Source organism: Sesamum indicum, linkage group LG9 (genome assembly GCF_000512975.1).
Source record: "Sesamum indicum cultivar Zhongzhi No. 13 linkage group LG9, S_indicum_v1.0, whole genome shotgun sequence".
NCBI lineage: Eukaryota > Viridiplantae > Streptophyta > Magnoliopsida > Lamiales > Pedaliaceae > Sesamum > Sesamum indicum.
Window position 1 is genome coordinate 1,452,542 of NC_026153.1, and position 15,863 is coordinate 1,468,404.

Sequence of the window (15,863 nt, forward strand, 5' to 3'; positions counted from 1 at the left end):
TAGTTTCTCCCCATGCTGATATCCTTCCTCGTAATTCCCAATCGTCATCTACTCCAGCTTTCTCCCCTACCAGGTCGCCTGACGTACCTCACCTCAGTTCTCCACGTCGCTCTGCTCGCAATAGGCAGCGACATACCTGGCTCAATGACTTCGTCTGTAATGCCAAATCCACTAACGCCGCTATCTCCCTATCTCAGACTACCTCTGCATATATGTCTTTTGTGGCTTCATTGTCTGTTTTGCAGGAACCTAGGTCCTTCATAGAGGCAGTTGTGCATCCGGAATGGAAAGATGCGATGCGGTCTGAATTAGATGCCTTGGAGAAAAATCATACTTGGGAACTAACCACCTTACCCGAGGGGAAGAGGACAATTGGATGTAAATGGGTCTACAAAACCAAACTGCGAGCTGATGGGACAGTAGATCGTTATAAAGCTCGTCTGGTCGCTAAAGGTTTTACCCAAGTTGAAGGAGTAGACTATGGGGATGTTTTTTCTCCGGTTGCCAAAACTGTGACTGTACGACTCTTTCTTGCCATGGCTGCAGCTCGTGAATGGCCCATACAGCAGTTGGACATCAATAATGCATTTCTACATGGATACTTGGACGAAGACATTTATATGACTCCCCCTGAAGGATATGAGGTCGCACCTCATTTGGTTTGTAAGCTAACCAGGTCGCTATATGGACTCAAGCAAGCATCTCGTCAATGGAATGTGGAATTCACCTCTCGACTTACATCTTATGGATTTCGTCAATCAGTGCATGACCACTGCCTTTTTATTAAGGATACTCCTTCAGGACCAATGGTGTTATTGGTCTATGTGGATGATATACTGCTCACTGGTCCTTCTATTTCTACTATTCAAGACGTTAAGACCTATCTTCACAATTTATTCACAATCAAAGACATTGGGGATGCTCGGTATTTTCTTGGGTTGGAGATTGCTAGGTGCAGTGATGGTCTTTATATCTCGCAGACTAAATATGTAATGGACATTATTCGTGATACAGGCTTATGTCAATCGCGACCTGCTTCTACACCGTTTCCACAAGGTTTGCGACTTCAATCTACTTCGGATGATCCGCTTCCCAAGCCAGATTCATATCGACGCCTTGTGGGTCGTTTATTATATCTTGGTTTCACTCGTCCAGATATTTCACACTCGGTTCAGCAATTGAGCCACTTCCTCACAAATCCTTGTGACTCCCACTAGCGGGCAACTCTCCACGTGGTTTGCTACCTCAAAGGCTGTCCATCTAAGGGGTTATTTTTTCCCTCAGACAACCCCTTTGTGCTGAAGGCTTATTGTGACGTAGATTGGGCGACCTGCCCGGATTTCAGGCGTTCGCTTACAGGGTTTTGTATTCTTCTTGGACTTGCTCTAGTATCTTGGAAGACAAAAAAGCAACCAACGGTGTCCAGGTCCACTACTGAGGCCGAGTACCGCAGTCTTGCAGCCACTGTCTGCAAACTGCGTTGGCTCACATACATCCTAACTGATCTTGGTGTTTCTATTTTCTACCTATCGACTTATTTTGTGATAATAAATCAGCTTTACACATTCTGGCCAACTCGATTTTTCATGAACGAACAAAGCATATAGAGCTGGATTGTCATCTGGTTCGCGATGCCTATAAAGAAGGTTTCGTCAACCGCCTTCACGAGTTTGTTGAGCAAGTTGGGCTTGTTTGCTATCGAACCAGGTCCAACTTGTGGGGGGGATGTTGAGAGTTTGAATACAGCTAATGAAATTGTCACTTGAGGATGTTAATTACAGTTTTAGGGCAGTTTTTAGTTTCTTAACAGTTTTTCCTTCTTATCCATTTGTTAGTTTTATTACAAGTAGTTATAATATTTGTACTATAAATACTTGTTTATGACATACATTAAATGTAATTTCTGTAACATATTAAATTTAGAGTTTTTGTCCTTTTATCATTTTCGTATTTCTCATTTCCTGCTCTTTTGAGTTATTTTCAAGTTTCTACATTTATCCATAAGTTAAAATTTATTAAATTTATTGTATTTAATAAAAAAGAAATAAATAAAAATTAATATTTATAATTTATTATTTCTTTATTGCATATCAACTTTAACATAGAGAATCGAGACGAGGAAGAAACATATATAAATGGAAATACTAACTCCAGACTCCACAATCATGTGCACTTGCATATATACTATAAATGGAAATAGTAACTCCAGACTTCCCAATCATGTGCACTTGCAAATTCATTCATGTTTTGATGTTTCTGCAGTTGCCCACCAAGACAGTGTTGAATTAATCTTTCAGCTAAACGATGCAATATCATCGAGGAAAGAAGTGAGATTCGCCTTGGACGACCCTCCTTCTGAAACTGCTTGTAAAGTCACCTTCTGCAGTTCTTTAGCCCTCGCAGCGATCTCCTTCCGCTCGACGCATTCCAAATCCATCAACTTCTTAACAAGCTCAGCAATTCTCGCACTCCTCAACAAATTCCCAGCCTCCAACCCTTTCTTAGCATCCCACCCCATCTTCCAGTCCTCAACAACATGCTTACGGATGGTGGTCTGATCCATTGTTAGAGGAAAAGCTATTACCGGCACACCAGCAAAAATAGCTTCCATCGTCGAATTCCACCCGCAGTGTGTCCAGAATCCACCAACCGACGAGTGGCACAACACCTTCAGCTGCTCACACCAAGGCACCACTCTCCCCACGTCCCCACATCGTTCTTGCAGCCTCGTGGCCTCCCCACGAGCCACCCACAAGAACCTAACGCCACTTTCACGCAATCCATCAGCAAATTCATCCATTTGGGCACTTGAAACCGAGAGGAAGCTTCCCAACGACACATATAGAACCGAACATGGAGGTTGAGAGTTCAACCACTCAAAATAGTGATGGTCGTGATCATTCTGACTAGTCAAGAAAGAAGTAGCTTTTCTGAGATTGAAGTAAGGTATGGCAGGGCCAAACGTGTGTACAGGGAATGAGAATTCTTGCTTCAGAGCTTCTATAACTTGTGGTTCTAGCTCAAAGATGGAAGAAATCAACAGATATTGTGCCTTGGATACGTTTGGAAAAATTCTACGGACTAGACGAAGCAGTCGTTGATCCTTCATGTGGGCAAGGGAGGGAGTATCCGCCAAACGAATCGAAGGGATTCCAGGGATGTACTCCACTCGTTCTTCCCCTCTTTCTACCTCGCATTCAAGAGTAAAAGAAGATCATCACACTCTCTGTTTACCAACTTTGCTGCATTGCTAAGAGCACTGAGAACAACACTATTCATACATTCATACCTCTACACAACTGTTGTGATATTCCGACATACTTTTACACTGGTGAATTCGACTCCAGATTTTGATTAAATTAACTATATATTCTTTTTAGTTAGTTTGACAAAAATGGCAAACTCCAAACATTCCTTGGAAAACAGTTGATACAGCTTTCTCAATCCAACAGGTTACAAATTTAAATTTTTTAATTCATTTGGAATCATTTTGTATAACAAAAGTTTGAACTTTCGTTCCCATTTTAGGCTATGTTTCATTTTAATTCTCATTCTGAATTATAATTTGTGCAATATAAATGAATTTTTAATTATTTTAATATGAAATATAAGTTAAGCTTGTACTCTGTTTTTCTTTTCACTATTCATAAAGGATTCAATAAATAGAATAAATTCAAATTACTAATCAATCAGAACTGCTATGCACTCACCAGATAATTCGAAGGGGTGATGGCCGTTCCGTTCGAGGAGATCAAAATGGTAAAATACCGAGAACACCGATGCGGGCATCGGCCAGAGTGACGCTACCGGAATATTCCTCCGCTTCCCAACCTCAACCGCCCAGTACAAGAACGTATCGGCAATTATAAAATTAACCGGCGCGTCGAGCCGGTCGAGCAGCAGCTCAAACGGCTCCTCCATCTTAGTCTGGGTAGCCCCCACGAAGGTCGGCATGTCGGAGGCGCGAACCAACTCCGACGGCAAGACGTTCGGGATGGAGGCGAAGCAAATACCTGGCGGCTTCTCCTCGGAGCCGATGATGCCGAGCCACTCCTCCGTGACTACGACGGTGATGAGGAGATCGGGCTTGGAATTGGTGAGTAGCTTGCAGAGGTTCATCATGGGGTTGACGTGGCCCCTGCCGGGATAAGGGACGGCCACCACGTGGCATGTCATGATTGGGTCGGTTCTCGCCGCCGGCGCCATGTGAAGAGTGAAGACACGTAGCAACACGTAACCTTTATTTATACAGTTTGGTCTTCACCTACTTCAGTGTGTGTGGCTTTTTCCACTTCAACAACTCCACTACAATTTTCATGTTTTAGCACTTTAATATTGATTCATTATTTTTATTAGTGGTCGTTGCATGTTGTTTCTGCGATCATATGAAAAATTATACTATGAAATGAAGAGAAAAAATATATGTTGTTTATGCAATTATATATATGAAAAATTATACTGTGAAATGAAGAAAAAAAATATTATAGAAAAACACATAATGTTGTGAGGTGATAAAAAAAAAATATGGGATAAAGTAAAAAAGACGAAAGAATTACAATTTAGAGTTCATTAAAAATATGAAAATTTGTACGAAAAAATAAATATGATAAATGTGAGAGAAAAAAATAACTGTAATAGAATTTATTAAAATTATGGATAGGGGAAGACTTCGCTTAGGGTTGCTAAGCTCGCTTCGACGCCTCGATCTAAATTCTTTTTCTCAGAGGTCTTGTTGTGAATTGAGAAATGTAGGGCTGTACGCCGGGCCATCTAGAGAAGCGGATCTCTATCTACAGGGATTTTTTTCTTTTTTACAAAAAAGGAAAAACGTATCGAAAATCGCAACTTTCAAACTCAGCCTAGCCGATTTTGTTGTTGGGTTTGTTGTGTTCCTTATTACTGCTCTAAGACTTTCGTTCAGTGACATTACAAGGGTTGATTTTAGCGCTTAGGGTCATTGGAAGGGGGCTTTTCGAGAGGGCTTCCGAAGCTAGGAAATCGGACTATTCTACCGCTACTGATTGATTGGACTTACATCCAGGGAGTGAATTCTCTAGGTTAGGTGAGCTCTTTGCTCCTGGTAGACCGGTTGGTGTTCATCAGTCATAAAAGCTTCTTTTTTTGACTGACGTAATGGATTTGCCCTTCCTTCCTCCTTCAATTCCAACAACCTAAATAGGACGGCTTTCTACTTTATGCTGCTTTAAACTACCTCTAAACTATCTATTTCATATTTGTGAGAGGAAAAAATATAAAGAACATGAGAAAGAGAAATGGAGTATTGGGTGAGAGGAAAAAAATGTAATTATAAAATAATTAAAAAACAAAATAAAATGAACGAAAAAGTAAAATGGGATCAATAAATTTTCTTTTGTAATAGTATAAATAATAAAAATAAATACTATATACACGCAATTTATATATTTTAATTTAAGAAAAAATTAAAAACAAGATCCAATTACACAAGTTTTATGTTGAAATTAATTAATTGATTACATGACAAATATCATTATGAATAATATATAACAATCCTATACCTATAGATAAATTTGTATCATGTCTGTCAAATAAATAATTTTAATTTGATAGAACATAATTTGAATTAATCATGTTTTCAAATTTATAACAAACAATCCAAATTGACACTGTCTATTACATAAATTATTGACCGAACTAATAATGTGATTGAGAAAGTAAAGACTGCAAGAGCATATTTATCATATACAAAAAGAAAAGAAAATAAAATAAAAAGTTTAGATTTCCAGCATTATTATAAGTTAGAACATAGTCCATAAAAGTATATGTAAATTATCCATAAATATAGTCTTTTGTATATAATCACAATAGTAGCAAGTAGGGGCAAAAGAAATGACAAGATTAATGAGTGATGAGGTAGGTGGGGACTTGACACTTTACATGAACAAAAACCGGAACGCTATTGTTCGTCTTTGTATTTGCAAAGGTGGTGGACAAACACAAAATTTTCATTTTAATTAATTATAATATATTTACAAATTTTAAGAAATATAATTATGTAATCATTTTATAGTACGTCATTGATTTAATTGGCCTGGATAAATATATTAGTGTACAAATTAATAAGTTTGAATGTGAGTTACACAGAATTCGAAAAGTAAGAGCCGCCGGCGACAAATCCGATTTATGTCTGGTAAGATGGTCCAAATTCAAGACATATATGTATATGTGAGGAATTCGAAAAGTAAGAGCCGGCAGCGTCTAATCCGATTAAGACATATGTATATGTGAAGTCAGCCATGACCTAACCTTTCTCCGATTTTGTCTTATTTCTTTTTATGGAAAATTACATATTACCTTTGTGTTGTACAAAAATTATTAAATACTTACTTGTATTAATTAAATAATCAAGACAGACATTATGTAATTATAAATGTCTGTAAAAAAGATTCTCTTTATAAAAAAAAAATATATCTACACGCACTGCACATGCGAATGAAATGATTTTTTTTTTATGCATTTTCAATATTTATCCTCTTTGTATAGATAAAATTGCCCCTATCAATAATTTTTTATATTTTTCACATTTTATTGAAAAAAATATGATCAATATTTATATGTAAAAATTATTATTACATCAAATCAAATTCTATACATATTTTACATATGAAAATATCAAAATTTTAAGATTATTTATAAGTTTTTAAAATTAAAATAAATGATTTATTTCAAAAATATTATTAGTTAATATAATTACATTTTTTTAACTTATATTATTTATATAAAATGCAGTAGATAAAGTTTAATTTTTTAATATAAAATATTTAAGCATAAAAAAACTTAATTAAATTCATTTATTTTATTAAAATATACAAAACAAAAAAAATACAATAAATAATAAAATTTAAAAAAAATAGAAAACTGATGGTCTCCAGTACCCCCCTCCCAACCCAACCCCAATTGCCAGCCACCTGCGTATCTCGCCTTACTCATCTTCAACTATGCTAACTAATCTCAGTGCCTTTTTATTTTTATTTTTTCTTTGGTTTTTATAGTTACATTATCTCCCTTTTAAATTCTCATAATATATAGTTATTTTTAATTTAATATATATTCAGATAATACATCACATACTAAGCTCCAATTACCCAAAAGTTAAAAAAAAAAAATTTACCCAAAAGTTAAATAACTCCTTTTAAAAAAAAGAGTTGCATAACAAATATTCCTATTTTTATATAGGGCAAAAGACAATTTTCGTCCCACAGTTATAGACTATTTTCGTTTTAGTCCCGTAAGTATCTAGAGTTTTAATTTGGTCTCGTAAAATTGAAAAATTCGCAATTTCAATCCAAATTTCGCCGGAAAATTTTGTGGGTCGCTAAATTGGGGACTCGATCCTGATTGGCTGGAGAAGCTGATGTGGCGCATATGTGGAAATTAAAAAAAAAAAAAAAGAAAACGACTCACGTGGATTAAAAATCGCCCGCCAGTCCCCCCCCCCTTCTCTCTTCAATCCCGCCGCCGTTACTTGAAATTTCTGGCCACCACATATACCATTCGATTCCCCATAGCAAGGAGAACAAAACCCTTCAACCAATTTTGAGATCTCACCACGACAGCGACTGGGCTTTGAAATTGACCGCCGCGGACAATTCCCGTCGATTCGCCGGCGACAGGACGACCCACGATCGCGGATTGATACCATTGGATTCGTCTCCTCACTGCGGTTTTAATGGAACTAGTCTCATCCATTTTCATCAACTAGGTGCAAAGATCCATCGTTTTGAAGATCTCGATCGTCGTCTGCCGCGACTGCACCTTCCGCCGGCATATTCGTCTGAACGAACCACCTGCTCGGAAGACCATCGTTGAACGCCTCTCGTTCTGGCGAATCTTTTGAGACCAGTCCCATCGATTTTGGTCACCTCTGTGCAAAGATTTGACGAAAGCCATCCTCCGCCTTTGCCGACGGTCGCGAGCTCGATTTTCGTCGTTTTTTTTTTTTTTAATTTCCACGTATGCACCACATATGCGCCACATCAGCTTCTCCAGCCAATCAGGATCGAGCCCCCAAATTGTGAATTTTTCAATTTTACGGGATCAAATTGAAACCCTAAATATTTAGGGGACTAAAACAAAAATGGCCTATAGCTGTGGGATGAAAATTGTCTTTTGCCCTTTTATATATTATTATTAAATGTTGCACTGAATGAATCAATGGTGCCTGTTACTCACTCATTCAAACTCTCTATTCAAACACCGAAATATCACTCCTTGAGCTCGGGAGCCTCATACCAATGGCGTCCCTCCCCGGACCTACAAACCCCTTCCCGCCGCCCCTCAACCGCCCGACCCAGTCCCGCAACCGGCACCGACTCCACCCACCGCTCGCCGTAAGTGAAACAAGACTCGACCTCGCGAAGCTGAAGGAGGTAGAAGCGAGAGAGAGGAAAGAGGAAACGAACAGAAAAATAGCTTCCCAAAAGGCCATTTCCATTATACTGAGGAGAGAAGCCACAAAGGCAGTCATCGAGAAGAAGAAGGGGAATTCCAAGAAACTGCTGCCCCGAACTGTTCTTGAAGCCCTTCACGACCGCATCACCGCTCTACGCTGGGAGTCTGCTCTCAAGGTCAGTTGCCCTTTGCTTTATTTGTTTCTTTTATGTTAATTGGTTTTAAGTTTCAATTTTGTTGCTTTGACATTAACCAATAAAAATGTATGATCAAACACTTAAAGATTTTTATATGTAGTTATATGCTCTTAGATATAGACAGGAGTGAGAAGAAAACTGTAAAATCAGACAAGTACAAGTATGTAGAGGACAAGAGTTGCCTCATGGGGATAATTTGTAGTGAAAGATGTAGCTTGAAATTGTAAGTTAAATGGAGAGGGAAGAAATTGAGTTCAGAAGTACGAAAAGAATTAAAGGTCTGTTTGCGATGATACTTTTGTTTGGAATAAGTTGTAGAGGAAGTTGGGCGAGTTTGTTGGGAAAAAAGCTTAATATGTAGGAATTTTGCTAATAAGTTGCAAAAGTTGGTGAGAAGAAGTTTATAACTTCTGGTTGAAGGAACTTAATTTAAGCAGTTCTAAAACATAAGTCATAAATAAAAAACACCATTTCCAGCTTATTTTCAGAAAAGAAAAAAAAAAAAAAAGGAAAACTAATAAGCACTTAAACACCCCTTAAATTGAAGTTGGATAAAAAGTTGATGGGCTGCAGAAAGGGGAAGAAAGAAACATGAAATAGTCAAGAAGAATGAGAAGGTCTAGGAGGAGTTAATGGACACGAACTTGAAAGTTGAAACGTATTTCTTAGAATACGAACTTATCTTTGAAGCCCTTTGATTTTTTAAGATGAAATTTTCGCGGTAACAACAGAAGCCTGAAATGTTACAAATGGCTAATGCAAATGTTTAGAGTCCCTTAAGTGGCAAATTCCTTAAAGACAGATGGAATGAGTGTCTGCACCAAGATTAATAGCATTGGTTCTCGAAATTTGGTATGCAGTTTCCTAGTATTTTCCCACAATGTTATCTACGTGTGCAAGCTAAGAGAAGACGGAGAGTCCTTTTAGTTTAAAGGGCTGTCACATATAAGTTGGAACAACATGAAAATGGTAATAGTAGATTCATTCGATATTCATCAGATGATGGGCTAGATTCTGCCGGAAAAAAAGAGGCTTGTAAGCCAAAGAAGTTGAGGCAGAGAAGTTACTCTTACTAAAAATGATTGCTGTTTAGCAAAACGCCCATGAGAAATTTGTCAATATATTCTACAACCAATCTCTTCTAAACCATTGGAGCATTGAAGAATCTTAGGCATCACAAATTAAGTCAAGTTCTTGAAACTTATGGGTATTGATTGTTGTTTCATTTTACAACGAAGCATTAATTTCGATTATTCATAAAATGATGAATGTCTTAGTGTGGCTTTGTTTCATGGCAAGAATGCCAACTTATGGTGTTCTACATCCAATGTGAGATCATCTCCTCTAACTGTCTTGAATTTTCATGTATAGGCTGCTTTATTGGCTATTTGAGATACCAACTTAAAGGGAGTTGACGCTCTCAAACTTCCATCCACTTTTTACCGTTGACAATTATACACTTTATGATAATGTTTACAGGTTTTCGAACTCCTTCGTGAGCAACTTTGGTACAGACCCAACTCTGGTATATACATCAAGCTAATTGTCATGCTTGGCAAATGCAAGCAACCTGAAAAAGCTCATACCTTATTTCAGGCAATGATTGATGAAGGGTGTGTTGTGGACCGTGAAGCTTACACTGCCCTTATGTCTGCCTACAGTCGAAGTGGCCTTTTTGACAAAGCGTTTTATATTTTAGAAAAAATGAAGACGATATCTGACTGTCAACCTGATGTCTACACGTACTCAATCCTCATTAAGTCGTGTCTCCAAGTTAATGACTTCGGCAAAGTGCAATCTCTGCTGTCTGACATGGAAATACAGGGAATCAAGCCTAACACGATCACATACAACACTCTCCTTGATGCTTATGGAAAAGCAAAGAAGTAATTCCTTTTTAATCCTTTGCTAGTTTCGTCTTAATTGGTTGCCAGGAAAGGGCGAAAATTATGATGACTTAAATGTTCATGCCATTAATGAGTGTAAAATAGAGCAAGCCAGGAGTATTATATTATTTGATTGTTCTTAGAAAGTTTTTCTAGATAATTCGGTATAATAAAGATCAGTTGGCAACCATCATTTCGAAAATTGTCTCCTTGAGTATTTTCTGCAGCCTATAGCCCTGATTTCTTTCTTTATACTCTGTTTTGTTTGTTTCCTGGTTAGCAGATGCTGCATTTGGTTATAACTCACACCATTGTTTGCATCTTTTGTTGCCAATAGGTTCATAGAGATGGAATCTTTACTTGTGCAAATGCTTAGACAACGGGAATGCCAACCCGATGTGTGGACCATGAACTCATCACTGAGAGCTTTCGGCGGCAGTGGACAAATCGAAATGATGGAAAAGTGCTACGAAAAGTTTCAGAGAGCAGGCATCGAACCCAACATCAAGACATTCAACATACTCTTGGATTCGTATGGCAAAACAGGGAACTACGAGAAAATGAGCTCTGTAATGCAATACATGCAGAAATACCACTTCTCTTGGACCCTTGTCACGTACAATATTGTCATAGATGCATTTGGAAGAGCCGGTGATTTAAAACAGATGGAATTCTTGTTCCGGCTGATGCAGTCCGAGAGGATAAAACCAAATTGTGTCACACTTTGTTCGCTGGTAAGAGCTTATGGGAATGCCGGAAAAGCTGAAAAAATTACAGCCGTCTTACGGTTCATCGATAACTCTGACGTTATGCTTGATACTGTGTTCTTTAACTGCTTAGTTGACTCATATGGGATGATGGGATGCTTTGCGGAGATGAAAGGTGTGATTGAGATGATGAAGAGGAGAGGCTGTGAGCCCGATAAGATCACTTACCGAACAATGATAAAAGCGTATACACTCAGCGGAATGACCAGCCAGGCCAAAGAGCTTCAGAATGAACTTGCTTCACTGAGAGGATTTCCTTAGGATGGAGAAACACAATATACTGCTTGGAAGATACTCATATGCTTGGTTATGTGCGAAGTTGTGGAAGAAAGCATCAGGTTTTTGTCTGCTAATCTTTGTAGAGGGTCAGCATATTGATTTATAATGTAAATTTTGATGTATTTGATCCCTTTCCTTCAAGAAGGAGAAAAAACAAACAAACAAACAAGTGATGATCCATCTCTTGCAATGGAAACATGGCTGCTAAAGTGTTATCACATGTGCTTTCTATTTATTGCACCAGAAATTTGTGATATACTATGTTCAAATAGAACCAAGAAAAATTATTAGACCTCCCTAATAGTTCAAGACTCTTAAATTGATCCAGTTTAAGGTTTCAACCCTTTTTTTCCACCTCCTCGCATAAACACTTGAAGTGAACGCTAGTCCCAATGAGCGATGGAAGGAGTTAAGAAGCACAAATCGGTGACATGACACACAATTACTCAAAGTGATGATGAGTTTGCTAGTTACGATGAACAGTTGAAGGAGTTAAGGATGTGGGATGGCTTGAAATTATAAAATCTTGAACATTCCATAAAAAGCATGGAACCTTGAGGCAACCTACATATTTTATTCAATGCATGTATTCTTTGACATCTCCGATTAGTTTGTATGATTAATGCAATGAAGCACATTGACACCTATATTCTAGTAAGCTTACTTTTTAGAGGTTAAATAGTTGATGAATTGAACTACATAATAAAGAATATAGGGCCAAGCCCATAAAAGGCCCACTTCCATTGTCGACTAGCCCACTTTCACAAACGCACATACAGACTACAGAGCGCTCGAAATAGTTTTTACATTTTTCTTTAACAGGAAAAATGGAAAAAATAATAATAAATAAATTGCAAATGTTTTTTAGAGAGAGAAAGTGAGGGAGCACGAAGAGGAACGAACCTGAAAACACCATTTTAGTATTTTACGTTAAAATCTCACGCAGAACACACACCCGCATATACATACACGTATTTGTATATATCTGTTTACCTCTGTAATCATATTAGAAGGGGAATGCTTTGATAATTTTACGTACTCTAGCGCAGAAATAGACTCTTTGCTTTGAGTTGAGGTACCTTGTGCATCAGAAGAAAAACCCTAAGAGCAGACCCAAAATTCTGGGAGGTCTCCCATTTTCTGAGCCCTAGATTGCAATTCAGTCGTGGTTAATCGCAATTCAGGTAATATTTTCTGTTCCCAGCTCCGGAACCCTAGAATTTTGAGCTCTGCTGAAGTTCGCCCTAACCCTAAGTGTTTTCTGGGGATTTTTTGATTGAATTTGGGGTTTAATTTTGGGGAAATGAATATTGAGTTGGTGATTGCGTGTCGGGTTTCGTGCATTTTGGTTTTATTGCAGGGAGGTTTTTTGATATAAACTTGTAGCAGCACAAGTGAGCTTCTCAAATGATTGGCATTTGAGTAGTTCTTGGAATTCCGTGTTTCATGTTGAATGAGTTGAGTTCTACTATAATGTTTATGACTTTTATTTTTCTTAAGCTTTTAGTTGATCGGTTGTGAAAGTTTGAACTTGAGAGGATGGATAGAAATCCTTGGGGTTACGTTCACAAGTTACATCTGATATCTTGCTGAGCTAATCTGTCTAAATCAAGTTTTGTGAAAAGTTATCGAACTTTTGACTTGCTTTAGTTGACGTCATCAGTCGGCAACGTGTCAGATGGGTGGAATTAATGATGGGCATCATTTTACTTTGAACTGTAAATGCACATGCATGCAGCGCATTTCTCTTCTTTCCATATTCCCGCCTAGTTTTAGAGATGCTACGGAATTTTTTCCAATCTCTGGGCAAATGGGGAAATAATATCCTTGCCCTCTTTTCCATCCCACCTTCTGAATAGGAGAAGTGCTATACATACATGAATATGCTGCTCGCAACTGTCTTTGTATGTGGAATGGGCTTCTGACATTCATACCGGACCTGCTGCGTGTATAGGTTGTATACCTCCATGGATATATTGAGTTGACTATTCAGGATGTTGTGGGATTTAAAGCATTGATAGATGGGAATTGGTGCTGTGCAGTATCACAAGAGTGTCTGAAATTCAAACAAAAAGGAAAAATATGGAATGGTGTTGCGTCTCTGTAGGACATGGTTGCGGGTCAATGCACCCAAAATTTTGAAAATAATTGATGACTAAATCTCCAGTTTATGCGGTTAAAGTTTTCTCTCCCCCCCGAGCCATAAACTCACTGTCACCACTCTTCTCCCCTCTCTCTCATTTTCTCTTTTCTTTCTAAGAACCAAAGTGCTCAAATTAAATCATTTTACGTCCTTTCGGAAAAACAAAGCAGTGCTTAGTTCTTGTTGGAATAAGAATGGCGAAGCAGGCCATGCCACTACTGAGACTTGGAACAAAGAGAAATCTTGGTGTTCTCTAGAAAAAGAAAATTGTTCATTTATCTAAACTTAATTTTTACTGTTTGCTTTTAGTTCTTCAATTGTGTCTGCTAGTGAAGATTAAATTGACGGACCATCTATATTGTGAATTGGGCCAAGAACTTGGCTTTACTTTTACAAGGAAAAGACTCAATAATTGAATTCATATACATATTTTTTAATTTGGTTTGGGGATAGCATTATATTATTCTTAATTGTTGGTGCTTTTCCCTGTCTCAAACACATACATACACATAGTATATATATATATATGCCATACCCTAGTTATGTATAGAAGTTTACTCCCTGAGTGCTTTTGCTCTTTGCTTCATATCCTATATCATGTATCCTTCTTTGCTTGTATTGTAACAAGTCTTTCTGTTCTTTGTTCTGTAGGAGTTTTCATCTTGACCTAATGGAGGAGATCATATGTAGCACTTGAAGTAGGGAATGCATGGATGTAGTTCAACATCTGTTCCAATAGTCAATGCCGAAGTTGATTCTATGGGCAGAGTTGTTGAAGGCGGAGTTGGTATTGCTAAGAGAACTTCTCCGCTGAAAACAGCAATAGAGAAGGTTCAAGCAGAGCTCAGGTAATGATGCTATGCTGCTGGTTTTAGATAGGGTCATGTTTCAACTACATGTCATCCTCTCAAGTTTTATATTTTTGTCATGGCCATGAATGCTTTATGGTAACAGGCAAGAGTATGGTGTTCGGGACGAAAGGAAAAGAGAACTGGAATTTCTTGAGAGAGTATGGAGCTTAACTTGATTACTTTTTCGTACATATATAGAACATTTGTGGGTGATTGATTCCTTTTCCTTTGCAGGGTGGAAACCCCTTAGATTTTAAGCTCGGAAATGGTGCTTCAGTTAGTGTCCAGTCAACTTCAATTACTGATCTACATCCTGATCAGATTGTGACCAGGTATTTCAAATTAGTTCACTTTCAATTTTAATTTATTTAATTGGGTTCATTTTCTGTTTATGTACTTCATTAAAATTTTCTTTTGGCATGCTAGTGAAGCAAAAGGTAGTTTTGCATTTACTGCTTCACCTCATGGAGACTCTGTGGAGAGTAGCGATAGACCTGGGGCAACTCCTTGTGAACCCAATAGCGCTGATAATCTCATGTTATTTGATGCTGAGCAAGAATTTTCTGAAGGTGGTCGGAGTTTCTTGCATCCCAGGAGGAGTACTGTTGTGCCATCTGATCAGTCATTCCACATAGATGGGAACCGCAAAACTCAGGAGCATGGGGATTCAGCTGCTTTTGGACTCCCTAGAAAAGCGTACAAGAGAAGGTACAGGTCCCGACCCAATCGTGATGGAGCTAGGTCAGGTTCAACTGATGTGAATCCAACTCGTGGTTATCATGCCTCTTCTATACCTTCTCGCCATGGCCCCAGGGATGCGCAAGGATTGACATCGGATACAGAAAATCAACATATATCATTGGATCCAAAGCCTGCAAGTCTAATAGATGGTAACCTTCATAAGACTGTCTCAGGAGATGGTCAGCCTGATATGGAGTTGGATAGTTTAAAGTCTGTAGAATCAACCAAGGATCTGATTAAAGGTGTTCCAGATGCTACATTGGATGTTATTGCTCCCAGAAATTCGCACAATGAGCAAGGTAACCAACAATCACTCTCTGGTGCTGCAAAAACTCCTAACCAAATAGATTCTAGTAGGACTGAAGCAATCCAGGCAATAGAAAAGATGAATTCTGTGATTGTTGGGTGTGAGACAAGTGCGACTAACACAGTTGAGAATCAATCTAGTTCCTGTCAGATCAATGGTTTTAGCAGAAATAAAGTAGATGAGAAGACAAATGATGCTCAAACTCGCAGTGCTCCATGCAGCATAAATTTGTTGGGTTCTGAGTCATTTTGCACAAGAACCA

General features: G+C 38.1%; 3 protein-coding genes across 4 annotated transcripts in view; 2 read left to right on the plus strand and 1 right to left on the minus strand.

The window, feature by feature from the left end:
* LOC105170151 (UDP-glycosyltransferase 87A1-like) lies at nt 2,064-4,315 on the minus strand. The gene is made up of 2 exons (XM_011090784.2): nt 3,711-4,315; nt 2,064-3,186 (listed from the first exon to the last, which is right to left on the minus strand). Exons 1-2 carry the CDS (start codon nt 4,204-4,206, stop codon nt 2,294-2,296), a joined length of 1,389 nt encoding a protein of 462 aa, XP_011089086.1. The 5' UTR covers nt 4,207-4,315; the 3' UTR covers nt 2,064-2,293.
* LOC105170152 (pentatricopeptide repeat-containing protein At5g48730, chloroplastic) lies at nt 8,188-11,824 on the plus strand. Of its 2 annotated transcripts, XM_011090787.2 has the most exons (4): nt 8,188-8,606; nt 10,107-10,513; nt 10,851-11,247; nt 11,354-11,517. In XM_011090787.2, exons 1-4 carry the CDS (start codon nt 8,274-8,276, stop codon nt 11,369-11,371), a joined length of 1,155 nt encoding a protein of 384 aa, XP_011089089.1. In that variant the 5' UTR covers nt 8,188-8,273; the 3' UTR covers nt 11,372-11,517. The 2 variants fall into 2 exon arrangements, with proteins under 2 accessions (XP_011089089.1, XP_011089088.1); XM_011090786.2 differs by having other exon boundaries at nt 10,851-11,824.
* LOC105170153 (chromatin modification-related protein EAF1 B) overlaps nt 12,405-15,863 on the plus strand; it is a 14,600-nt gene continuing 11,141 nt past the window's right edge. The window contains 5 exon segments of the mRNA XM_011090788.2: nt 12,405-12,743; nt 14,354-14,550; nt 14,657-14,711; nt 14,788-14,885; nt 14,980-15,863. The exon segment at nt 14,980-15,863 is cut by the window's right edge and continues 5 nt beyond it. Coding sequence (XP_011089090.2) covers nt 14,408-14,550; nt 14,657-14,711; nt 14,788-14,885; nt 14,980-15,863 — 1,180 coding nt within the window. The 5' untranslated portion in view covers nt 12,405-12,743; nt 14,354-14,407.